At 42.9% G+C, this 27,594-nt stretch overlaps 1 protein-coding gene across 4 annotated transcripts in view; it reads left to right on the top strand.

Moving 5' to 3' along the window:
• LOC111265266 (uncharacterized) overlaps positions 1 to 27,594 on the top strand; it is a 281,436-nt gene that overhangs the window by 195,571 nt on the left and 58,271 nt on the right. For all 4 annotated transcript variants that reach the window (XM_086970425.1, XM_022841793.2, XM_086970428.1 and 1 more), the window contains one exon: positions 7,782 to 8,231. In XM_086970425.1, coding sequence (XP_086826551.1) covers positions 7,782 to 8,231 — 450 coding nt within the window. The remainder of the gene's footprint in view (positions 1 to 7,781; positions 8,232 to 27,594) is intronic.

The raw sequence follows: 27,594 nt of genomic DNA on the forward strand, positions 1-27,594 counted from the left end.
CAGCAAACTGCCGTGTATTTGGCGCGAAACTTTGTTTCAGGAACCAGTTAGGGTTGGAAGTTCCAGGTCTTAAATGATAATTCAGTTTGATCCAAAATAGCATTCGAAGTTCCACTTAGAATGCATAAGCAGTTAAGCATGCTGGGTTCTAATGATTATTAGGAGTCTACCATGTGCTGCTTTACAAGGCGTCAATATTAAGGATTACTTAAGTGAATAAAGGTTACATAATCTGCATTATTTGCAAAGCAGTAGATTACCAATAAGCTGTTCTTTTTTTTTTATAAATTAAAACTTAGTCATGTCAGATTTCTATCTAATGCCGAAACTCGAACCGACTTCTGATTTTCCCCAAGAATATTTGTTCATAATTTCTGCTTAATAAATGTGTCTATTGTTGATGGTGCAGTAGTTCCTTCTTCTCTATATTTGCCGCGCAAAACAAAGATTTGAATGCTGCCGCCTCTTAACCGGTGAGCTGTTGTCCGGAACAACCGTGAGAGGGCATTGTTAAACAAGAAGTTCCTTTTCGCGTTGCGCGGGGGCGCCACCCGTCCCGTAAGGCAACCTATGTCGGAGGCGCTCGGCTCAATCAGCTGAAAGAATGGCCAAGCACTGGACGTAAAAGCATGATTTAACTGGGACCGGCCAACAGACGACTTGTAGCTTCTTGGGCAAGGTGTGATGTTTCAGTTGTCTCCCGTGATACTGGAATAGTAAAGTGTTTGCCTAGTAAACTTTTTATAGGTAATTTAGGTTTGAAACTGAACGTATGCATATAAATTTTGTGCTTGGTGGGGCCATCTATCTGAAACCATGTTCACTTGCAATATCGGACATAGAACTCAAAATATTTGTTCTATTTTTTTTGATAAAGATATATGTTGTCTAGAATTAGCGTTCCAGGAGGTTCTCTAGTACTGAAACGGCTGCAGATACCAGCAAAGCAAGACTGCGCACTAAAATGGTAATTCATGTTTGACGGTGATACCAGCGTACAAAGACTGTACAACGAACGCCCTTAATTAAGCGTGAACTAGGGATATGATGCAAAATGTATCTAAGCCACCAATAAGGCTGATTCAAGATTCTCAAGACTTGTATAAATGGCTGCTAAAAGGAACTACCATTAAGTAGTAGGTGTCATTTTTAAGTTACCAAGTTAAGAAGTCAACAAAAGTTTATTACCATGGAGATGTTTATAGCGTGATACAGCTAGCGTGAAATGTTTGTTGCCTGTTTGTAGCGTGAAATAAAAGACCATGAATATTAAATGATTACTAAGCCAACCTGGCTTCCACGAATGTAGCAGAAGTAACAGGACTCTATTTAATGGTCCATGGGCATAACCAGAAAACTTTGTCAAGGATGTTTTATGTCACGGTTTTCAACATTGTTAAAAAAAAAACAGTAATTGAATTTATTCTGTTTTTCTGAATTGAGGATTTGGCGATATGACTACTGCCTTGACCACACTAAACTTCTCAAAGCGGTGTTTGCCTTCGTCCACAGGCCACCTCTTTTCGTCGTTAAATTCTCGCCGTGACATTTCTTCATCATCAAGAGTCGACAAAGGGATCTCGATTTGAGGTAACAGCGGTAACGATGAGCATACGACCGCAGAACAGGGCATAATTTTTCATTGTTTTATCTTTCTCCATTCGTACTAACACGCAATTTAAGAAATAGATATTTATGTTAGCTTCTGCTAGATCCGACAGATTTTCTAGCTGGCTTTGTTTCGATACCGTCTCGTAGGGTCAGCCATCTTAACCACCATCGCGTGGACACTTGTCCGCTATTGCTGCTTTCCAGGATTTCCCTGCTAACGTAGAAAGAAAATCAAGAGGAATTAAATAAATTAGCAATTATCTTAATGAATGTGATCCGCTTTCGGCGGATGTATCTGGCTTGATTCTGGCACAGCCCAAACAGCTGGTCTTGCTATTGCTTCTTGGCGTAATTAATGACTAGTAATTAGTAATTTGTGGTCAGACAGACGCGCAACGTTCGGTGGGAAACTCCTTTTAGTTGAAAAACCGATGCGAAGCAGTACACGTTGATAGGAATCCACAAATGAGGGATGTTGCTGGGTTATACAGTCTATGTTCTAATAAAGATGTTAGAGTCCACGGAAAACAAGTTCAGCATACGTTGACAACGGGGAACAGCTTTGAGTGGCAGGCCTCTATTAAATACAAGCCCGACGATAATTCACTATCGTTTTCGCCGTTGGTTACAGATGCTGCCTCTACCGTGAGCATATATATAGAGTTACTACAAAACGCTAGGTGAGCTCTATGAGCATTAATGCACATTATTGCTTGATCACAATCAACACCAGAGTTAGGGCAGTGTGTTCCTACCGTCGCCTCCACTATTGGCTCACGGATCGTGTTCGCAGTTCTTGCAGACTTACTGCGAGAGCTGGCTGGCAACAGTGTGTTTTATCTTGAGCAATGGGCGAAACCTGGCGGATGAATGCCCCATCCTGTTGTCGTCTTCTTTCAGTCGTCAATGGGCCGAGGTTTTCGTCAATGAAGATCTATTGCTTACCTGCGATTCGTTCGTTAGAGACCAGCAGTCTAGCTTCTTTCGAATTCAACTTGACCCCGCAATCCAACGATTAAGTTTGCCAAAATCCTGCAGCCAACACGTCTAGAGCAGGCGCACAGCACAGGGACTACAAAAAGGACAACTTCGACGACAAGTTCGACGGCCTTGGTATCGGTTACAGGTGGATTCCTAAAGACCATGTTATACACTACATACTAGGTATTCTGTACACTGCCAATGTACAAATATACCTGGTTTCTCATTTTATTGCGTTTCTCACACATACTTGTTCGTTTCTACTAGTTCTACAAAAACGGTAACAAAACCGTTGTGGTAATTGAGGTCACGGCATCTACGGGGGTTGGAAGTTGGGTGCAGGTAAGGCAAGAGAAGCGACTGCTGAACTCCAGAAAATTTTCCTTGTTCACGCACAGACAGTCCTTCCATTACTTTTCCTCTTATGGAGAAGAAAATGAAACCTACACCAAGGTTGTCCAGCCGTTGTTATCCGTTAGGTATCATTGCACTGATGTTTCTATCGTTTACGATAGTTTTCCTCAGCTAGCGCGAATACGAAGAACATGCATGAACCTCATCTGCCGATGCGTAAACACAGTTGTATCCATACGTGCCTGTCGGGTTTTCAGAAGACTCATTTGTGGGGTCTAGCTATTAATTTAAGTGTATCCAGTGTATTACGACGTAGCTTGCTTCAGCTCGTCCAGGCCCGTAGTCGCAATCGCAGGCCGCCACTTGACTCATACGGTTAGACGCCATCTGCCTTAGACACTGTAACTAGAAGTTACTTTTGAGTTGGCGAAATTTCAGAAGCTCCTTGCCTCAAAAATAACCAACGGTAGTGGCAAGGAAGCAGGCGATAGCGGCAAACAACGTTTCAGCGCTAAATCCCTGCTGATTTGATGAACTCGGTCCGTCGACCTGAAACTAAAGAGGACATCTTAAATGTGGAAAAGCGGAAGCAAAAGGTACAAACAGAACTTCAAAACAATAGTGGATTATTTGCAGAGGTGCATGTGAAGCAGCGGGTCATGTACAGCAAGAGCGGAAAAGACCATAAAGAGGGCGATAGAGATAGTACGAAAAAGCGGTTGGAAAATGGTTCACATAAAAGCTAGAGAAATGAATTGATTTCTCCACGTGTTCCTTGATTTCGCCTGCAGTTAGCTCATCTAGACGATTCGCTTGTTGAGGCAATTGTAAGAGGTCTGGGCGATCGGTGTCTGTCAAACGCAACGAGGCAGTTAACAGCTTTGTCCAAAACTCGAAATGGCCTAATTGGTTTGGAGGAAACCGACTAAAAGAGACGCGCGCGCTCGCATACTAAAAAACGGGGCAGGCGGAAAAAGGCTAGGCACTTAAAATCTCCTTACTGAACTGCTATCCAGTTTGTTTGGTATTCAATTTATAGGGGAAATATCCAAGCTTTGAATTTTTGTATTATCTGTCGGCCTTACCACGTATTTCTGTGAGAGAAAATTACATACTACAACGCAGGCCACATTCTCTAAACAACAAACACCTAGCAGAAAAGAAGAAAGAAATATTACAAATACAATCTTCGATATTTGCGTTTGAATTTCTGTGCAGGTTCACCTCGACTAACTCGAATACCTTGCTATATAATAACGTATTTAACTGATACCATCTGATGCGAATTAGAATACGTACTACATAAATCAACATATGACTGCTACTAATAGTGCGTATGCTAATACATCCCGCTTGAATGTAGTCGAAAGCGAACTGCTATAGGGTCTCTCCATTCCATTCGTATGCATATGTGGACTCTGCTGGACACTCTGTAGTTTTCCGCAGCACTTTGCACAATAGCGAAGCACTAACGGTCTGGAGGCGGTAGCCATCGACATCGAAACAGTCCTCTTTTTAGCCAGCAAATTGGGCCTACGCTAGGACGGCCACTTGGCGCTGGTATAATTTCGACCACTGTGCTACTTCATTCATATGCTTAAGGAGTGGACGCTATTCGTCAGACATGTACAGACAGACCTGGTCGCCACCCCGATTTCTTTTGTCGGTTCCCTTTAGCATTGTCGTTCGTTCGCCATTTCTGCTGCCAGTCATGGTCAGTAGGCTGCTATGTTCCCCTACATAACGTCGTCTATTTTAAAGTTCGCGGTCGGAAATTATGGGGACTTCCACGCAAATCAGCGCGTGGTTTGTGCTGAACCTGCAAAATTCTACCACGACAGACCATACCATCTTCTTTTGTAGCATTGCAGAGCGAAATTAAGGAACACTAACGTGTGATTTTTTTCTGCTGACGAAAAGTATTGACAGAACGAAGAAGAACTTCAGCTATTGTCTTCCGAACCCTTCAGCAATAGCGGAATACTAAGGCTTCAACTCATTTGATCTCGTATTGCGGTATCGACTTTGCTTGTAACGGGACATGTTTCTATAAATGAACTTAAGACCCTTGACACACTTACCCCAAAAACTCAGGAAATAAGTGCAGAATATGGGGAGTATGGGGTGTCTCGCTCGCTACAAAACAGGAACTCGTGTTTAGGAATTAGTCACCCTATTGGCTCCTGCAATTAGATGCATCGTCTTTGAGGCCGCCAATCCAAAAACCCCTGTATACCGCAGCCTATCGTAGATGGTATATCAGAAAGGGCAACCGACTGCCTCCAATTCCGATGGGCAGACAGTAGATGTCTTTCGCTCTTCGTCTGCGTGAAGCCCACGGGGGATGCCAGTTTCAGTGAGCACCACCAGCACTTCTCTTATTACCCTTCTCTCCTATTTTCGCACTGAGTACGTTTGGGATTGACGAAGCCTTTGCATGGCTTGTAGGCGCTAGGAACTGCTGGGCGTAAGCAAGGGCAGTCGTTTTCAGAGGGAGGAAGGAGAAAGGCTGAATCAAAGTAGAAGGGCAACAGATGCTCCTTCATAGCCGTGTGGTAAATCAGAGACCGATTCGGCCCTAAGAGAATCCTAAGATATAACTTCTACAGCTGGGATTCGATGCCCTTCGATATCGGAAAGAAACCAGCACGACTGAAGAAACGATATAAGGGGTTAAAGGATAGTGGAATAATGCTGGTGGCCTCAACGACGTAGCGTTTGACGTCAATGCAAATGGCAGTTTAACGTCGAAGTAAGCATAAGCGGATGACGAATGCTGGTTATGAGATTTATGAAGGATTGGAATAAAGACCAAATCGAAAAGAGCTAACTAAAAGACAGCTTGTCGTTTTATTGTTTTAGATACACGAGACATAGTCTACTGTAGCAACTGTGACCACAAAACTTTCGTCGAATGGTGAAGAGCAGCAGTACCCCCCCCCAAAATAGATATCCTCGCATAAGAAGTGTACTTGAATTATCTGAGTAGAGTCAAATCAGACCGGTTCCAAATATTTTATCGGCAATAAAAGAATATAAACTAGTAGGGGTGTTTTCGGTGACTTCAACAGCACGACTTCTATGTTGAAATACCACTCGACCAGCTCCACGTTTTAGGTAGCTTGTTTTTCTGTAAAACCTACCAATACAATGACTTGTATTTGCACTCCCCGTAAGAGTATCCTACCTAGGTACACAAAATCCCATTGTAACCTAAATCTAAATCGAACCCTTTATCTCTGTAATCCAAATGAATCTTCTTTAGTATGATCAAAACAGCAATATTTTATATTTCTTTTACCAAATATTTCACAAATGTATATGTGAATTAAAGCTTAAGTTGGAAAGCAGAGGAAATGTCAGAGACTTTGTCCAGTAATCTGACCGTAAATGATGCTCCAAGTCTGCATTAAAAGAGTCCCTTAAGTTATGCCTCAGCCTGTGTTTCACTCAGAAGCACTAAGTCCAGCCAGACATCTAAAGAGGGCACGCTTTCTAAAAATTAGCTTTTTGCTCGGAAACTTGAACCTAAAAAAATATTTCTTTGTAGTTAACTCTACACCTTCTTTTTGAAAATGGTTATGGGAGCGGCTGAGGGTAAAACCTTGGAAAGGGGCCCAGCCTGAGGAATTAGGAAAACTATCTCTCCTTTAGCCTAAGTTACATGAAAAATATGGCGACGATCAATTTGCGAGCAGAATACGCGGGAGACGGTACAGGTCTGCTTGGATTGAATGCTCCTAAACGAGAGCAAAAAGCTTTTAGTCCTTTGCTGGGGAGCTAAAGACTGCGCTGTGTCAATATTTGCTTGACCGCTTGGTCAGCTTTGATCTACTGTTCGAAGGTTCTGCGCAAACGGTTCAGAGACGTTTGGTCAATAGCTCTTCGGCTTTACTCGTTCTCGCCGGACCGCTTCTTCTCTGAGCTTGACCCCTGCATCCATCTGACGCAATAGGGCGACGCCAACAAGAAGGCTGAGACGATAAAGTTAAGGCAAGTAGAATGGTCGGAAACAACCTAGTCCTGTACCATTCAACCCTAGTCATTTTGTGTGGTGGTTAATAGGTGCGAGGTGGCTAAATTTAGTAAGAGATCTAAGAGAAGATATTGAAACGAAATGCCTTTAGTGAAAGCTAAAAGAGGACAGGAGAAGGAGAATTAGAAAAGGAGACTGTTAGAAAACGCAAAACCTCACAGGGGATAGAAGGCCCAGGAAGGAAATGGAGAGGTGACAACGGTGTCGAGAAAAACAAAATTTACATTCGATTCACCAAGCCTTTATGAGTAATGTTGAGTATAAGAAGGAACAACATGAGGACTGCTTTTAGTAACAAAACTTGGAGTAATATTAGGTATATTGGCGCATCGGCAAACTTGTATACATTCTAATTTTGGTCCGCCTGTTCTGGGATCGGGACTTCATCCGAATCAAGGCGGCTATTAATTAACACGTAAGCGCCCTCCTCAGTACACTGTGTCACGATAACAGTTTTAGCGTTGCGTGTAAATTGTTTAGTATTTAATTTAGTCAATGTGTTTACTTCGATACCATGATGACCAGTTAAGCTGATAACGCCGTTATGAGATCTCGTCTTAACCTTCCATGTCGATTTGTGGCTAGATTCACTAGTGACGGCGAAATAAGAGCTATATGTGATGACAGATCATCATTTGCTTGCAAGTCATGTAAGTAGCACTTAACTACTTGTAATACTATGGCAAAATTATATTAATCACCACATTCACACACTATTGTATAGCAAGCCACGCTGAATAATTATAGTCAACATTTAACCACGTATTCGGATTATTTTCTTTTGTGTATAATATTATAGGCGGACTTCAACGAAATGGCACACTTCGTTCGTCGACGATCAAGAAAGTCGCACCCCCCACGGTACCCGATTTAACCAACAATAATCCTCCGCTCGCCGCAAGTGTGCCCCAGCCGAGTGGAACACTCGTGGCCATATCGAACAGCGGCGTTAATGTCGCTAGCGGTGGCGGAACTTTGACCGCTGGTCAGTCATGCCAGACCAATCAAGGCAACCAGGTACCGCTCAATCGACTGTCCTGTTATTCCACGGGTTCATCTGGTTCGTCACACTCGTCTGGTAGCTCATCGGTGGCGACCTACGACAGCGATTCTGTTGTTTACCAGTCCACAACCATCATGCACCATCTGCCTCATGTGCAACAGTCTTCATATCATAGCGGACAGCAGCAATTGCAAAAGCACCACGTGTTGCACCACTCCCGACCGCCGATGCGTCCGTCCTCTCCAGGTACGTCTGTAATAAACGACTAATGGTAGTAAAAACTACTGGTAATAATCACTAAAGTTGGTCTGGAGGATTTCTATGGCTGGTCGTATGATTTGGCTTTATTTGTATTTGTAGTTAAACTACCTACAAGCTATAACTTAGATCGAGCTAAATTGATTTTGGCTTAGGCTCGTTGCCAGAACGAGCGTGGAAATACACCGTTGAAACCGGGTGGCCTAAAGAGTACGCCGTCGTATCATCAGTTACAAGAAGGGCTTGTCCCAGTTACCTATCCGCATTAAATAGTATAGTTAGACTCCATTTATCTTTCCACTGCGCGCTATTGATTGTTGGGATTCTCGACTGGTCCTTTCTTGGCCAAGTAGGTTACACGCATATAATTAAATAGCGGTCCTAAACCTAGGAAGAGCACCTGATAGCCCGCCAGTGTTCGTAGGCGTCGTTGTTGAGCCTGTGGCGCCGACAGCTGAATATGATAGCAGCTAGCGATTTATTGACCGTGGATGAAGTTTTGGCAGAGCCTGCAGATACCCCCCTCCCCCCCCGCCCCCGGGATTCGCATTAAAAAAAGGACAAGGAATGCAATCCTCTAATCTTGGCATGATTAGTCGAGCTGTTTTTCAAGTATGTTCATCTTTATGTACACAAAGCGAATCGAAAGCTGCGTGAGCGGGAGTCGACCGAGACGCTATGGTCTTTGTCATCAAGCTATAACAAATGCGGCATTATCGATCTAAAGAGGTTATTGCAGTGATTAACAGAAGATGGATCATGTCTTCTGACGCTTTGAAGCTGTCGTTTCATAGGTAAATGTATTGGATTTGTTTTTTTACTGATTTTAGTGCGAGGTCCCTGAATGGATCTTGGTAGGATTTCGCCAGTATGTATATTTATGGTAACAGAATGAAATTCAATCGATATCGATCATAAACGTATCGCGGTGTTGTCGTATTTAGTACATGGGGATCTTATTACCTGCTTTGATGCTGGAAGACGTTTTAAGCAGGAGGATAAAAAATTGAATTACATCCACATAGACCGTAGCTTCCGGATTTGTCTGGCCTGCTGATCTACTGAACTGTTTGGTAACTTCCGTGGGAGTCTACAAATACGAAAAAATATTTATGGGGAGATCATTCATAGCTTTGGATATTGATTTAAATATAGAACGGAAACAGATGCTAAGGTGTTCCTATTTGCGGACAGAGTTCAAACAGCCGGACTATTTAGAATGTGTCGTATGCAAGTTGTATTAACTTATAAACCTCCTTTACGAGAAAATTCTAAAAGTTTCCAAATATTGGCTTAGTAAGTACCAGATAAAGCATTTGATCGAAGCTTCTGGTTAATTATTATACCAACTTTTCCGTTTGGAAATAATCTAGTTTTAACTATTTCTTGTTGTCCTTTATTAACTAACTATGATTCTAATTTGCTTTCGCGGATCGACAGACAGACGTTCAATTATCTCTTAATGTTACGGGCCTACAGTTTAATCGATACGAAAGACCGGTGTATTCGGACTTACTTTCCAGAAACCGCCAAGTCACCGACGAAACCACACTTGCAAGCCATATGACCTTAGAGGAATTAGCATTTTACAAAGTGGTACTATGTTATTTTAAGCACGCGTTCTCAGTTTCGGGTAAAGTTTCAGCCCGTCTTCACAGCTACAGTGATACCTCACAGAGTTGCATCTAAATTGGACGTATCCATTGGCATCCTACAGTACATTGTATCCCATAAATGCTCGTGCAGGTCGTATGCAGGCCAAAACCGCAATACCTATTGCAAAAAAAAGGCAGAAAACCGAAATCTGATGCTCGACTATACAGCAGATCTGCGTTCTATTCACCTCTTTTCCTGGCAGCTTCCAAGAGTGAGTTACAGGCACGCATAAACAACATTACAAGCCCTCTTTAGAATAATGGTTCGTCCTTTTATAACCTCCGGTTTTTTATCGTCCGCATCATGCAGTAATGAACTTGTGCTTTCCCTGAAACGACCAAACATTTCCTCGACTCCAAATTCATTCAACACCACCAATACGCTTCTCTCAGTCTATAACGGACCCCGCCATCCACCAGTACGAGCTGCAAGACTGAAGGCGCGATTCCACGCCAGTGCTAACGGTATCGAAATCAATTTGCAGAAAACATCGTGGAATGGATGTGGAACAATTTTTGAATCCTGGGCCCTCAGCCGTTAGTGATAGCGTCAACGAATATATATATTCCACTCATCGGATCAACAGGTACACAGACGACCCGGGAAACTGGGGTGTTGAGCTAAAGAGGAATGCGGCGTTAACATTGAGAAATAAAAGGCATCTGGGAAGGTTCCGGGTGATCTGGTAGGCCCTTGCTATCGAGAATCATCGCAATAGGTGTTGCGCGATGATCCCCCAAGATAGAGGGAAAGAGTAGGTATTTTTCAAATGGGTGTAAATTTCCCTGGCTGAAGGACCAAATAGATACCTGTAACGAACCTTGCATGCCTTAGGTTTGCCTGAGAATAATTAGAGGGGATCGGACATTGCGTTTGTAGATTTTTAGAGATGGTGATTTCTGACTTGTTGCGAATATAGTGAGAAGATACCGACTTACAGTTAGGTCAAGCTTACGATTCGTTTTGTGTTGGAGACTGTACTTAGAGTGAAAGTAACTAATTCAATAATTTGGATACTGATCATTCGCTAGCAAGGCTTTTTCATTTTATAGAGAGAAAAAGACCTTGTTACTCAATTTGTACTAACTTGAAAGAGCTATTGGCGTAGTGGACAACATTAGCCTGAAGAAAATTCCGGTTTTGATAAACATTTAAGCTAAAGATGGTATTAATAATTTTATCTCTGTTTCTGTTGAACGTCTTTTGGGTACTGAGATATGGACCTACAAAAATCAAGCCTTAAATGAAGGAGAGAAAAATGCGCCCAAAGCTACATTAATGCAGGAAAACGATGTGAAGAAATCAACCACTGAGTATTCAATATATTACCTAATATTTAATATGAGAACTATTTTGTGTAAATGCGTTTTACAAACAGCCTTTGACAAATAATCGCGAATTATTTTGGGACGCTATCTACTACTGAAGCAGTAATGCAAACGAAGTTACTATAAAATAGATATCCGCTATTACATGGTTATATTTCAACTTGTTCAAAAAACAAGTTACTCTCTCGCCTACATGTTAACATAATGGAAACAGCGTATTTGCTCTATCCTATATAAAATACGTTTTTCCCTTACAAAACGGAAAAGAGCCTCTGAGAGGCTTCGGATACGCCTCTAAGCGCCTATATATTTACTCACACCTTTGCCGAACATAAAAATCTCCGTTTGCCAGTCAAATCTGACCGGTCTACCCGCCTGAGAAAATACTATCATAGCAATAATTACAATCTCTGGCACCCAAATCTGTTCAGGAATTCTCTCCCGCTGTTGTTTTTCTCCTTCTTTCCCAGAGTTCATCTTCCATCTCGAAGCTACAATCAAATGATCCAATCCGAGTCGGAGTCAGACTTTGTTGTCATGCCGGAACACCGATAGAGTATCCCCAGATCCAGTCGACTCTAACGGCCCCGCCACTTCTACCGCCTACTGAATATTTTTGTTACATTGGTTACCGCTTTCTCGCGTTATCTGTCCCCCTCTATGTTCAGTCTAGCTTGTGACGAGCCCAGTATTCCCATACGTTTGCGCCCCTCTTTAATTTCGTGATTTGCTGAGGTGTCCTGTTGTTGTCATCTTTCGTTGCTTGCGAAGTCAATTTATCTGCTTGTCTACCTCTTTAGGCCCTGCTTTTATCTCTAAGTAAATGTGGGGTGACGTACAATACGACAGTTGTAGCCGTTGAAAGAAGAATGTGCCCCCCACTGGCATGTCCTTTTTCTGGGTAGTTGCTATCACGATTGAGGCGCTTCTTGCGTGATCATAGTTAGAGAGGCAGTGGACGTAAGATGGCAATGGGATCTGGAGCAAGTATGTGTTCACCGGACCCTGGCAAACTGGGCTGCACTGATCAGAGCCATATCGAAAAAATGTGAACAGCTTGGAAACGAACGCGGAACCAAATTTTGTGCGTGGTTTTACTCTCGTAGATATCAATGTGTGCATGTGTATTAGATAGAAGAGTTCTGTCCGTGGATGATTTTGATGGCTTATCGGTCGGTGTCGTAGCGATACCCGAGCGATTCGGAATTGGGCGGCGGTAGACCTCTGGTGAAGGACAGGTTTTTTATTTCTTATATAGAAACTGCAGGAATCATCACATAGGGTAGAAAGACTAAGCCCAATGGAAAGCCTGTCTTAAGGCTACCAAATAGTATCATGTATCTTCAAGCATAGATAGTGAAAGATTAGTATGATATGTTCATACTTGCTTAAAACCACATACCTGCCAGATACTCCAGTCGATTCATAATAAATGAAAGAAAAAAAAAGCGGCAAAAATACACTATTTTTTCTTTCACTAAAATATTGAAGAAGTTAGTAGGTGCACACATGCGAAACGCGGTAACATCACATCTGTATTTATTTATATGCGCAGTAGCTTTGTACGGCATCAGAAACGTCTGTGAGCTTTATACGAGAAACGTCATTCATTTCTTTTTAACGTCCGTGTCTCTCGAAAACCGAAAGCTGTTGGAGGTTTCCGTATATCAAAACACAACGGACTTAGAGGGGGAGGAGAAGATTGGGATAAATGGCTCTAAATTGGAGCACGCGATGCAGACTTAACAAAATGGGCAGGAGGCCTGTGTCGCTGCTGTCAGCCTCGTTCCAGTGGCTACCTTAGCTCCGACTGCTGTTGCGCCTCGATTGGGGGTGCCTTAATAGAGAAAACCCTATCTAAAAAACCCCTGTTGGTAGCGCCACTGGTGGAGATTTTAACCGCATCTAGATAGCGTTTAGCTTTGTACAGCCGATCATGTTGTATTTAGAAGTCAATGACGTTGACGACGACAGCACGAGATCAGAGCGACGTATACTGCTCCAAGGGGTGCGGGCGTTAAGCGAGCGTTGAAGCTGCGCTAAGGACAATGAAGAAATTCCGATGAAAACGAAGGGAGAAAGCGATTTTGTCTGATTCCCGAAAGGAGGGACTCTAAAATGGAATTGTACAGTCCCACTCTCTAACGTTTGGCCCCTTCCGCCACGACCTACGACAATGCGACCACCGCAAAGGACATAATGTCACTACGTCAGGCATTGAGAACGACGCGACCGCTGTGGATCGGATGGATGCACGGCGTGGCGCGGAGTTGGTTGTCGATGCCGTCAAGTCATGGCAGTGCACAATGTATAATCTTCCGTTCAACACTCCCGTACTGCGATAAACGTTAGTGCAAATTTCCAACGAGAGATCCGCAGACGATAGAACTCCTCTATTCAGATTCAGCAGTCAACGAGGCGATCCAATCAGCTTTGAATCTTCCATCGCGAGTCCCACGATTTCGACGAACGAGCTAAAAAGTTTGCGTGTAGCAAGCGAATTCTGTGGTTGCAGCTCCCAACGTATTTCGCTGATGGTGAAATAAAATGTATTTTATTATTGCTCCTAGTTAAACGATAGCTTATGGATACAGGGTTAAACTATTGTACAGGAGCAACCAATAAAATAATAAGTTAAAACTTTATTGTACAATGAGTATTCTAAGGCTTAGTTTGATCTGGTGCTAGTGAAAACCACATGGGCTCTCATTTAGTCAGATCTCATACTTGAATTTGTAAGATTCCCTATCGCAATTTTTTCTTATACGTAGTTTACTAAACTGAAAGATTCGAACTTTCATCGTTATTCGACCTTGAACTACATCCTATGTACCATCTTGTTTGAATTATAGCTCATAGACATTATTATATACATGCAAAATAGGCAATCGGTACTTTTCTCATGTATTCGAATCGGCACTAAATAAATATTCTGTATGTTATGTCCTTGGAGCATTATTTCAAGCGGCTGGCTTTTTCCAGCGCGAAATGAACGGTGTGTCTATGCCCCGGCTCGAATCTAAGCCACTTCCCTCATACTTTCTCATAAATATTATGATAAATAAATACATATTTTCCCTCACGAACGCTTGACTATTGACTATTTCTTTATCTCCTTAATCGCAAACATTTATATACAGACATTCTTGTGTTTACACCCCATCAAATGTTACTATAAGGCTAACATTCTATATTCAAATCGATTCAAAGCCCTTCTAGTTGCCCCGTATTCCTGACTTGATCTTCGGCACGGCAGATTGTCCACGTCAAGGCTCTATTTGTTAGCTAACAAGACAACGGGACGAAGGGAAATACACGGAGCCGCGCGACGCTTACCCTTTGCCAAAGGTAACATTGCAGCAGAAAGTTGTGGAGCCTTATTAAGAAGCAAGCAGCAACAAGAGTCGCTGCGTTCAACGAGGCCGACTACTAGCCAACCCAAAGTTGGGTCTCATGGGATGGACCATTCTGTCTTTTAGCTCGTTCCCTTAAGCAGGGTCTGGGCACAATCTGCTCCCGCTGCCGTTTCAGTTGCTTTTGCTATGGTTAGTGATTTGATTATCCTGGTCGGCTTTTACATCCACCCCTACTTATCTACCGCGCGTAGAGGACGTGAACGGCCGCTGCTAGGACGTGAGTCGCCCAGGCCGAAGTACTATTCGCCACTATCTCTACTACATGGTTCTTGACAATCTGAAAGCAAAGATCGCACCAGTTCGAAACACCCGCTGTTACGAGGGGCGCTGGGCTTGCCGCCGTGTCCCTGTTAGCTCACACGTCGATCGCGTATGCGGTATTCGGAAAAGCGCACATTGGAAAGGAGCAAGTAGGGAATCAAGCAATGGACGGCCGTATCAGTAACGCCAGCAGCAGATGCATAACTTGAAAAACATTAATTGATTTCGAAAAGGAAGCGGTGTAGGAACCGATTGAATCAACGGCTACTTTGGCGGGGCGCATTCTCTGGCGATTTACGGAAGTTCGCAAAGAGGCCGTAAAACGAGCGGTACTGCCATGCTTCTACGGGTTCAAAGTAGTCTACATACTGTATCTTATGTCGTTCGTTGCTACTTGTACTTCTGCTGATGACGCTAACGTTTTTGTGCAGGATTCTATGCAGCATTACCTGCTAGCAGAAGTTCACGTGGTTCCTTCAATTTGCGTTTTTTTCTAACGTTGCCTCAGAGGGACATGACCGACTTACTCTGTCACTTGAAGTTTATTCTGCGGTGTAAAAAATTAAACTTTAACCAATGACTTTGGTTACACGGCTTTGGACAGCATCATATCCTCAATGGAGGATGTAAAAGTATAAGGAGGCCAAAGAAAACTGAAAGAAACATCGAAACGGAGCGGAAACTTGCCGTTGTTGCTATTTTTACAAGTTATATAACTTATAAAAAAATATTTTGCTCTAAATAAAGGTTCTTAAAGCATTAGGCTCCATGTTTGGTATATAGATAGGTAGCTGCATCGCACGGAAGGAGTCTTGTTATATTTTTTTAACAGCTGAATTAACGCAAAAGTTACCAAGTGAAAGTCGCTGTTCCGTTGAAAACGCCTACCCTACCACCAACTAGGTCCGTACAATGCGGACGCGCATCTTCTTGGGTATAGTTTACCACCTGGACCGTTGACGATGGCCAGAAAAAACACATCGCTCTGACGGCTCCTATTTACTTTAACTTTTTGCCTAAACATTTCCAGCTTCTGCCACTTGCATTATAGCGGTGTGACATCAAACCTAGTTATTAAACCACCAGGTGTATTATTATTATTATTCATAAATAATAATAATGATAAACCTAATCAAATTTCTCAACGTTCGGCTTTACCTTTCCTCCTTTGCACTAGTACTCTGGTTTATGTCTTCCTACGGCTGGTTCTAATCAGCTATCGTTTATCAGATGTGGACGGAATCAATTATAGGTCTTCTTTATAGTCAAATTGTCAAAGCCGCTATTATATCCAGCATTATACCTAGCAGCGGCCTGAATTAATTCACTTTCTGTTATGGAACGTCCACTGGTCTTCTTCGGCCGCTTGTGCCGCAGTTTTTCGACCTCGTACCCTATTAGAACAGAAAGTGTAACAAAAAGATCGCTACGGTCTTATGCATTAGGCCTCTGGGAAAACAGTGGTCTGGGATAAGCGTACTGTGGACCCTTGAGGACAACCCAGGAGATGATAACAGGATTTCAAGCTTTCCCTATGTCACTAGGAGATTCCTGAGAATGTAATATTAGCATTAACAGGATAACCGCCATCATGGTCATATATGTTATAGAGACAGCAGTAGCTGTCGGGAAGCGCTCATTCCCGTATGGTCTAAGAGGACGCCATAGAAGGTCAGAAGGTGAACTAGGCAGACTAGTTTGCATGTTGCTTTCCCTATATTTGGTACGCGATGCAGTCGCTGGGGGCTGTCCTTCGGATATCGCGCCAGAGAACCAGGATCTCATTTGCTAAGAGGCCTGCCGTCTGATGGATATTTATGAATTTTGAGAAAGGGGAATTAGGCGAATGCTGAGCTAACGAGTATAAGGGGGGGAGCGGGAGGGGAAGGGGAAGGAGCAGGAATATATATTCAGAAAATGCCTTCTTTAATAAACCAAAGCAACTATTATATATATATATATATATATATATATATATATATATATATATATATATATAGAAGAATTCTGAATACATATAAGTATTAAAAATGCTCCATCGGACACTTCATTTGTAAACAAAAAAAGGTGTTGTCGTCGGGAGTTAGTATTGTACATACGCCAAGCTCTCGAAGATGTAATCGCGTTGCAATCGTTATTTATTTGGTTTCGATTTTACTGCCCTCTTAATGTACCTATGTTCTTTTAATAAATGTGTGAATTATGGTAAATAGTGATCTATAGCCTAAATGGCCTAAAGTACGAATAGTCGGACTGCGTTATTAACATTAGACTGGAGCAAACTGCGGGCTAAGATATTCTCATTACGTAATTTCAGTGAATTACACACGTAGTTCCACAAAAGTGGGTTTGTGTTCTACGCCGGTTCCGACGCTTTTTTCTTCTTTTTATTATGTTATTATTATTATGTTATGCTCTTTTCAGCGTTCTCTGGATTTGAAAGGTCCAGTGGATGGGAGACGAGCCACGCGCCTTTCCAAACTCCTTAGGATCCCGATCGTATTCTATGTGGTAATCGGGTGAACTTGTCAGCTTGGGTTGGACATGTATCATATAAAAATTTTGTGTCATGTCAACAGCCGAACTATTGATAATTTTGGCGACTGACTTCACCCCGTTTTCATGGTTTCTCGACAGAGGAGATAGTCCTTTACGTATTTCCTTAACGAACACTGCATATCAGTTTGGCCTGTGTGTGGGGCCTGAAGGGCGAATCTTCTGCTGTTACTACTGCTTATCCTTGGAGTGACATACTTTTGGTCTACTTGAGTTTATACGCCAGCTTTCACTGTACCCTACCCACTTGAAGCAGTTGCAGATTAGGTAAACAGGACAATCCATTCTTCTTTTCATTTGCAGACTACAATGAGTATTGTCCTAATTTGCAGTCCAAAAAAACGTTTTCTCAATCTTTATGACTTGCAGCACATCCAACGCGCATAGCCCTTACCTAGCTTAAAGGTATCTTTCAACCCCTTTGCCGCTGCTCACACATAACCACCCAACACTGGTCGCACAATCGCCCGGCCAACTCTCAGCTCGATCTCCTCGCACTTGCACTGCCCACGCGTTACAGCAAGGCTCCTTTGCGCCTATGATGTCCTAGTAGTTCTCTTGTGCTTCTCTATTGCCACAACTTAACGCTGAATTGCTTTCTTTGGTCGGCGTTATGTGTACGCATTACGGTGCTGTTGACGGTGGTGTTATGTCAGAAAATGCTGGCAATCCTGTTTACCGTTATTCCATTACCGTCGCCGTTTTGATGCAATCATTCTATCGTTCCCCTATGTATTTCAGTACTGCTATGAATTTCTTGCAAGCTCGCGAAGCAACGATAAACTTCCCAGAACGCCAAAGGGTAAGAGTTCTTGTAGGCACTTGGGACTTGTATTGTGTGTTGTATCATGGGCGTGGGCAATCTCACTTTGGGTAATATCTACTCATGATAACGGCGCTGTGTTTGTCGAAAACGTTCATGTAGCAATAACAGCAAAGAAAGTGAAGGTGGAGAGCATGTCTGAGATGATATAAGATCTGGGTAGTATAGGAAAATATAGGCCCAATATTAAAACTGAGGTATCAACTAATGCAGAATTACAATGCAGTAAAAATGTCAGCAACAAGGTCGGACTAGAAATCTTGGAGACGTGCAACAGTGTCAGTGAAAAGGCAATATATTACCTTGTCAGAATTATACTCACTCTCGGCTGAATGAACACGGAATCAGAAGATGTTTTGGCCTGAAGCTAGCGTTTCCTGAAAGGCTTGCGTAATTGATTGACGTTGGCGTTTCTCTCTCTATATATATATATTTCTATGATTATATTATTCTTCGCTGTACAGTAAGAACTCGTTTGTTCGTTGAATAAATATACGTTTTCATGATAATACTGCCACGCATGTATTATCCTGTCTTACGTAACTTTGCTTGACAAAGGAAAAGCATTCCAGAAAGCGACCTAAAAATTATTATGTCTATAACGGAGATGAACAGTCACCAACATGGCTGCTACCTATGCTTACTTCTAACAGCGTCGCTTTCGTATCGTCAATGCCCACCAGTTCAATTAATATCTACAAAATACACTTAATTACCGCTACACTTGAATAATTCCCCTTAAACAGATCTATGCACGTACGAGGGATCATTTACTCTAGCCGGGACCAATCTCAATTGGTTTCCGGTGTTCCCAGTGATACACTGTCACTTATGCTCATCGCTCAGATAAACTATGTCCACATGCTGGCCTTAATAGTAGGCGTTCAGAGGTGAACGCCCCTTTAAAATTTGATTAAGTGGCAGCCTCAGGGCATCGATCGACGATGCGAATACGCTTTGTAGGTCCCCTGTAGCCGTCGGTCCAGATGTCTCTTTCCAAGTCCAAGAGTGCTTGGCATTTCTACGTCCAGGACGCTACCGAAAAATTCCACCCACGACGCCACTTAGACAAGGTAATGTTGAGCGAAACGAACAATATTGAGCTAGCGATGGGCTCATTTCATTTATATATAGCGCTAGATAGATAGATATAGCGCATATAGATATAGCGCTTTTGAGATCTATAAAAGCCGGCTGTCGCTGTGTGTTGTGATGAAAGTTCTAAGTGAAGTCGTTCATGGACATATATAACTGCTGCTGAGAGCAATTCGTATCCTATAATCAGGCTGTAGACTCTAATGTTTGATGTATGAGATATTTTAGTAACTCCCTAATCTATAAGGAAACTGTCCTACTAGGGACATTTAGCATGGTCATTTCAGTATTCACGTACCAGTATTGACGGAAACGCACGTCGAAAGTTTCTCAGACTTTTTTCATGATTACCATTGTCGTATTGGCGTCTTTTAGCTATAGGAGAGATGATTATACGCTGGTACACGTCACCAATGAGTCACAGGTAGGAGATGATCGACGTAAATTCGCGATGTTTGAAAGGTAACTAACTATATACCGCATGATAAAAAAAAAACAACAATATCAATCGTCGGTTGTAGTAAACAGTTTTTATTTGCCACTTTCAATGTTTCAAATATTTGACCTTGTTCATACAAGTTCATTTTCTGCTCTGAAACAGAATTGAAATTTGTATGAATTAAGAGTTTCTGAATGAAACAAGAGATTCAGATGATTTCAGAAACTCTTTACGACCAACCCGCCAGTCAAGCAGTTATCGATCGACAAATATCTAGGCCGCGAAATGTGGTAACGTACGTTAAACTTCAAGGATTTCTTCGCATCAACCACTTTAGCCCAAACACGGTCGAACTTCCGCCTGCTGTTTGCGATCCGCTTGTGAGTCTCTATCGACGAAAGCAAAAACGGACGATGCATAGATAATGTTTACAAAAGAAATCTGGAGAAGCCAGTGCTCGCTCCGCCATTATCCATGACGACGAGATCGAATAGGGAGATCGAACAAGCAGAACTCCATGAAGTCCTCGCTGGCGTTGTCGCCGGCAGACAAAAAGCTTCTGTGCTCTTCCTCTTCCTGCTGTTCTCAGCTTATCGTTGCCAGTGCCATGTTGAGTGTTGCGATTTTGAGGCCAGAGCAAATAGGACCCTTAAGAAGGTAAAACAAAAAAGGAGCAACAGGAACAGCAAAAAGAGTGCATGGTCAGCAAGAAGGTCAGACTGGTTCCATCTTTAGAGCCCCTTCACCATCGGGCCATGGGTTTCGAAGGCGATATACATTTAGTGGACTCAGCGATGGCTTGCAGTTTCTTTCTTTCGTCGGTCAGGTGCTCCTGATCTTTCGTGGACCGCGGGGGTGTCCGTGAGTAATGGTGCCTTTCCAGGATTTGGCGTAAACAGCGGCGCTGGAGCGAATAACGAGCATTTCGGGACAAACTTTCATCGCTAACGGTCGCAATCATTTAACTTTGCCACATAGGATTGTTTTAGCACTACGAAAGGCCGTTCCGTTAACCTGCTGTTACGGTGTTCAGTTGGTACTATAATCAGCAATTTGTTATGTAGAAAATTTGCTGGGTCACTGTTGGGTAATCAAATGCAGGAAAGGTCGAAGAAACTAAACAAAGTCGATTTGTAAGAATTTTTTCGGTTCGTTGTTTACAGCTTCGGAAACTTTTAAGTTTGGATCCTGGAAACAAACTATCAGGGGTAAACCAGCGTCGTCCTATTACATAAACCAGCAATCACTTTATGGCGATACATATCTGCAAGAGTTGCTCAGTGCCGAAGTGACTCCTATGCGCGCAATCCTCGTTGGCAGCATTAACTATTAATAAAACCCTGTTCGCATTCAGTTGGAGCTCTTGTAGAACCGATCGCTCCAACTAAAGTTCCTATGACATCGGCCATAATGACCAACCTTGCTAGCCAATGCGACGGGGGCGATGCTGACTTCATTATCCGAAAGCTGGGAAAAGAAATGCAGCAGCAGCAGCAACAGCGATCTATTATAGCGAACAACGGACTCCGGCATGTCAGATAGAGTTTCTTAATTAGACTGGCCGATGATGTGCGCTAGGAATGTTGGTAACTGCGGCGGACACAGGAGCCTCAGGCGAATATTGAAGGACACCATGAAGGTAGAGTGAGGCGTTGGCTTTAAGGAGGAGTTAAGGCATTGCTAGCTTTCTTCGCGCTTCAAGGCGATAACCGAGCTTCCCGACACAACCGCTTTCGTCGCTTTCCGTAAAGATTGACGTGGTCACGGGAAAACGGACAAATTATTCGATAAAAGACAAGATGTAAGATACTGAAGCGAAAAGATCTGAGTTTTCGTTCCTCGACACGCACCGCCATAGCCAATGGATTGATTGCACTGGCCCAGCGGCCGGCTTCCGCGTCAAACACTGAATGAACGGACCGACAAATGGGCGTCAAACGAAAAGGTACTGAGTTGGCAGTTCTGTACACGTGTATGAAGCCTAGTGGTGTTTTCTTCACTCGTTCTGTTGCTTACGCGTTCCCTGTCGTTTTTCGAAAGGCGACGAAATTAGCAAGCGAAGAAAATACCATTGTCGAGAGTCCTGTCTTGACCGGCATCATCGGCGCCTTCGATTACTGCTTCGTAGGTACAGGTCAAAGACACAGGATAGGGATGCTCAAACGGCAGTAAGCGAAAGTTCCCTGATAGCCTAGACTGTAGCAAGGTTCGCTCTATCGAGCTATATGCGAGGAACGTAAGCATAGAAGCTTCCCAATTATATGGGTTGCAAAATTGCTCTGCGTTTGTAGAGTCCAATAAGTTAGCGGACTTCAACGGTTGAATCATGCTCCTATCGGAATGGGTGGCCGAAATGACTGCGAGCGCCCACACGAGTCGAATTGTAGTTTGTTTGCGTCAGCCATTGTTACGAATATCGGCAATGGCGGTTTAGTTGTTCTGAATATCGTTCAACACAGAAAACTGTTGATAGTAATATAAAAAATAATCTACATTTCCCTACAGGATCTATAGACCTTATAAATGATAAAACGCTCCATTCGACTCGAACCTGAATAGTTAGAGATGTTGCCACACGACCTACGATTGGCGTGCTTCGCCAGGTTCAGCATAGGGCCGGGCATTTTTACTACTTGGCAATAACAATCCTGAAGAGTTGAAAAGCTCGATGACTGACCATGATTATCTATGATCTATCATTCTGCAGCTCTGCACACTGAGCTATAGCCAGTTGACTGATAATCATTGCTGCCGATAGCACAAAGTTACTAGAGCCGACGGACGACTTGAATTAGAGTTCTGGCAGCATCCTAGCGAATAGCTAATACCACACGTTATAAGGAGATTGTTTTATAGACAGCATATAGACAAATTATATTAGTTTTTTTTTTTTTTTTTTTAATGTATTTTGGAAGGCATTACAGCGAGGATAAGGTAATAAAGATCTTTCAGTCTCATAGGAAAACGGCGCAGCTAAGGGCTCCGAAAACTTCCAATCACACCGGGTCTTCAGGTTCGAATTTTGCAAAATGCACATATTCGTCAAAAATTATATTATAAAAAAAATGTTATTATTATTATTCTCTCACATATTCCTTGTACGCCTTCAGGAGAAAGAACGAGTTGAATGTAAACGCATCACATTTTACACCAAAGTAAAGGCATGGGTGATCTTTATTTACGAATACTTTTGTACTTTTCTAATTTTTGACCCCCCTTGTCGAGATCATTCGTTACAAATTTATCCGTTTTTCACAAATTTGACAAAAACATAGCGACAGATGTGGCCGGTCGAAGCTTCAACAATAACGCGGCCCGAAAGCAACTGAACAGTAAATAAATTATATTTAGATAATCCAGTATTCTTCCAAAAGCAAGTCTTAATCGCACTAGAACATCCAGCGGGGGGTGCGCGCCGCTATCGTCTGTGCTAGTACTTCCGTACGCTAGGGGCATTGCCAATCGTAAATCATGGCAAAAAGAAATGTGTCCTCGACATTCATTATGCAGAAATTGTAGGACGCATCCTTCGTGACCTTACATTGTGCCCAAATGAAACGCTTCATCGTAGTCAAACGTGTGACCCAAAACTTTTAGGGGGTATCGTTGTCACAGGGTCCTCAAACAACAACAATGTATGTTATTGTTTTGAAAACTATTCAACTTTGTTTATCCATTAGCCATCCACAACGCCGTTGCTGTACATGACAATCGAAAAGGCATGCGTGAACAAGTCTTGCACGCGTAAGTCTATTCAAGTGAACCATGAGGATTAAAAAACGCTGAATATTGCCCGCATCGTTAGTTCCAACCACCAAAGATTCTGTTTCTAAACGTATATACCTACGTGAAGAAGCTTGTTGCCTCTTGACCGTATCCACCATATTGACCCTCATCCGCTGCCCCTATGTAGCAAACTATCTTCATCGTACATTTTTTCCTGTTTAGCGTTCGAATCTCGAACATATACTGCTGAGTCAGTTCTCAATTGCAGTCTGGCAACGGCCGCACTGATGAGGGCGGATTCTCCGTTGCTCCTCTTGTCCCTGCACAATCTTCTGACCCGACACTTGCCCCTGTGGTGTCTCCTCTTGTCGCAGCAGTTGGGTCGGTTCGTAGTGCTTCTTCACCGTTTGGAAGCCGATTTCCGGCCTCGCCGCCGGTGATCTGAGCACTCATAAGCTCAGTAGGGTAGCCATGTTGATTAATGCTGTTAGGCCCGTCGAGACGTTTCCGAAGGTTCCCAGTTGGGGTTCCGGCGCCGGTTTTGCTTTTGCCGGCGGTAAGCAACTCTTCTGTGCTCGTCTGTTCATCATCTGAAACAAGGAAATAGCAAAGAAAGGGCGTACGAAAATAAGCAGCGTCCAATTCGGATCGCAGACAATCTGTTGTCGAGTTTTTGCTCCGGCATCTAGGTAGCATAGGCCGCTCTGACATAAGATAAACTAAGGACGTTAGCAAATAATAGTGGCTTGGCTTCGGTCGACCGTGGTAATAGGTGCTATCGGGTTGTTTATGTTCACAAGGATATAGGCTACATATGCAATATTTGTGATCCTTTGTTCTATATGCGGTGGTTGGAGGCTGAGCTTAATGTATGTACGACAAGGCCACAGTGTTAATTAGTGATGGGTCAGCATTTTGATTGCTTAGAGCCAGGTGTTAATTGTTAAAAAGAGGACTGTTGGAGATAATTTAAGGGTACGGATTTGTTTGCAGCATAAATTATGTACAGATAATCGAGTGAAGCGTTTGAATCCACAAACGTTACCGCATGCGTATTCCAATTGTATCTAAACGATATATGATTTCCAACCAAAATAGTATGAATCTACGTCTGTATACGCGTACACTGAGAGAAACTACTGCAGTCACAAAAATGTTCTTTTTTTTACTATAGTACGTACCAAAAAGTCATAAGTCGGCAGGGACACGACGGATACCAATATACGAAACTTCCTCAGCATTCTAAAACGATCCAAACAACTAAATTCTATGTACCTTGTCTTAGTTTTTCGTTTGCCGTTATCACGTCCTTTTTCAGTATACGACAACGGCGGCCATAAAAACGGGGTACGCTAATGGGGCGCGTTTCATTGTCGACAATCGTAGACGAGCTGTTGTTAAAACACGAATTGTGACTTGACATTGCCTGTTACTTGAACTTCACTACTATTTTAAGTGGCTGTTAATTTGACCGGTACACTTCCTGCTTGACTGGCGGAATTCTACGCTATTATGTTCATTATTAGCTGATCTACCGAAGACCGCAGCTTAGCTTGCCGTAGGCGTCTGCTGTTGTGTGAACTGTAATAGATTGAGGCGTTTGCCAGATTCGGGGGGTTCGCCTGGTGTTAGTACCTACCGACGCTACCGATAAACACGGACGTCGGCAGGGCTGTTCCATTGGTAGCAAATGATGGAACACCGCCAGGCTGGTATCGTACCCCGGTATTACTGTTGTTGCTATTGTCGAAGGTCTGTCAGCGACTGCTATTGAATCTCTTGTGGTAAAAGCGACAAACGTTAGGCGAGCATTTGATGTTGGGACTTCGATTGACGATGGAAGGGGCTCTGGTAGTTCTGGACGAATGTTTGGTATTGATTAGGTGCCGTTAGCTTCATTGGAGCCACCTGCAACCTAGGAAGGGTCCATGCAGCACCGTTATTGCTGCTGCTGCGCACCGGTGCCTCTGTGGGGTAGTACCGGATATAACGGTTTTTGCCGATTGTTAGGCAAAAAAAAGAAAATAGTTCTGTCGTTGCTGCAAATGGCCAGGTTCCTTATAGAACGACTGTTGAGGGTATGCCTGGAATGGAAATGCATAGTGATGCAAATTTTGTAATAACGACATCTTTTTCATTTAGCCACACATGCGATATTGGCACATATGTTGGCACATATGCGACACATTGGCAGCATATGTTGAGAACAGATGTATCCAAACAAATAGCTGAACCTATTCTCGAAGATATTTCAGCTCGCGCAGCTGCTTTTCTTTCGATTATACATCAGGATTGATATATTTGCCGGCTCCTATGATCTGCTTTGGGGCATTTCTCTTCGGGAGTGATTCATCTTCGGCCACATCGTCCGAAGGAACTGATATGAACTTCTTAGTCACTTTGAGCCGTTCGGGGTTCTGATAGACGAAGCAGTCAGAAATGATGCGAAGTCTAAACCTGGCTAAATTAATGCAGAAAATCAAAGAAGCGATCCCATAATCCAGAGAGGGAGAGAGAGAGAGAGAGAGGGGGGGGGGGGTAGTAATTTTGAACGCGCGTGTTAATTAGTTGATACGACGCTTCGGGTTCATTCTGTTGCTAACAACGGGACGTACCTTGTGATATTTATGCAGCTGTTCATAGTTATGGTAAAATCCGAATAAAAGAGAATTTATCTAAACGGAATTCGAACTCTAGATGGAGACCTTCATTTAAAGCGTACGGTTTCTATACCACTTGAGGCATACCTCGTCTCTAACGAGTCGAGTTTTAGAAAGAGATAGCGTTAACTAAAATGAAGGTGTTCTGTGTCTTTTTTATATTATTTACTATTTTGTGTCACTAGACAATCGTGCATATTAGCATTAGAGTTCTATTCAAAAAAATTAGCTATTTTAATTCGCAAAAAAGCCCTTATACAGTCTAATTAGATTTACCTATGACTATACTGCTTATGGGTAGATCAAGCACTAGACTGCCGGAGGGAGTCCGCTGAGTATCTATGAGTACTGATGGTAACAGCCTCATACTTATGTTCTGCAATTGCCGTACCTATTCGCCATGATTTTCACCGCTTTCAATCCGCGGACAAAGACTATCTAAAAAAAAAAAAATCACAAGGATCCAAAATATGTTGCGAAAAATGCAAAAATTATCTAATATTCGTTACGAGGTCGTCGCTCACGAAACATCGGCCTCTAGCCGAGTCCGTCTTGCCGACAAAGCTATGATGTAATGTTGTCTCTCAACCAATTCACCTATTACCATTCAACACCTTGCGCTACACGAGTACCGCGTTCGTGCATTTTTATTATGCTACTTTAGTCTGTTACTGTATTATTTCATCCCGCTCGGTTGTGCTTGCCTTGTCAACAATAATAATTACGAACCATCGCGATGGCAGCAAGCAGGGCGACTACACCTAAAGTATCGAAAAAATATTTTAGTGCAACGGCCACACGTAAATCATGGAGGAGGGGGTGCACGGCGCCGAAACAAACCCCAGAGAAAATGACAGCCCTTACGGCAGCACTCATAGAACATAGTAGACGTTGTTTTCATTTTGCTTTCGCTCTGCAACGTCGTTCGTGCTCGTTTCTGGCGTACCGTATCTGTGTTTGCAGATAGATGGTTTATGGGAGTATGCAATGACTAAATGGCCACAAGAAATAGAAATTGCGTACGCTGATGCTGTCTGATTTTCCCGCTGTCGCCGGAGATGTATGCATATAGAGGCAGAATGATACATCCATATCGAGGCACCCACAACAACAAAGCGGAGATTTACTGCGGTTGGAGAAATGACTGGAAGACCAATAGGTAGCAGACCGAAAAAAGAGGCCACCAAAGTACAGCTTCCATAGTTTGACTAGCGATTTCCATCGATACTATGGTACGAGCAGGGAGCTTTGTACCAACAAGATGTTTTCATGTAATGGTAGCGTGTTTACTTACCAAGTTTCAGGTAACTTACAGAAGTTGTTTACGCTTGAAACCGGTAGCGTATTGACATTTTGCGCTGCCTATATATTCGCACGTTGTCTGATAATCG

Source organism: Varroa jacobsoni, unplaced genomic scaffold (genome assembly GCF_002532875.2).
Source record: "Varroa jacobsoni isolate VJ856 unplaced genomic scaffold, vjacob_1.0 scaffold_102, whole genome shotgun sequence".
NCBI lineage: Eukaryota > Metazoa > Arthropoda > Arachnida > Mesostigmata > Varroidae > Varroa > Varroa jacobsoni.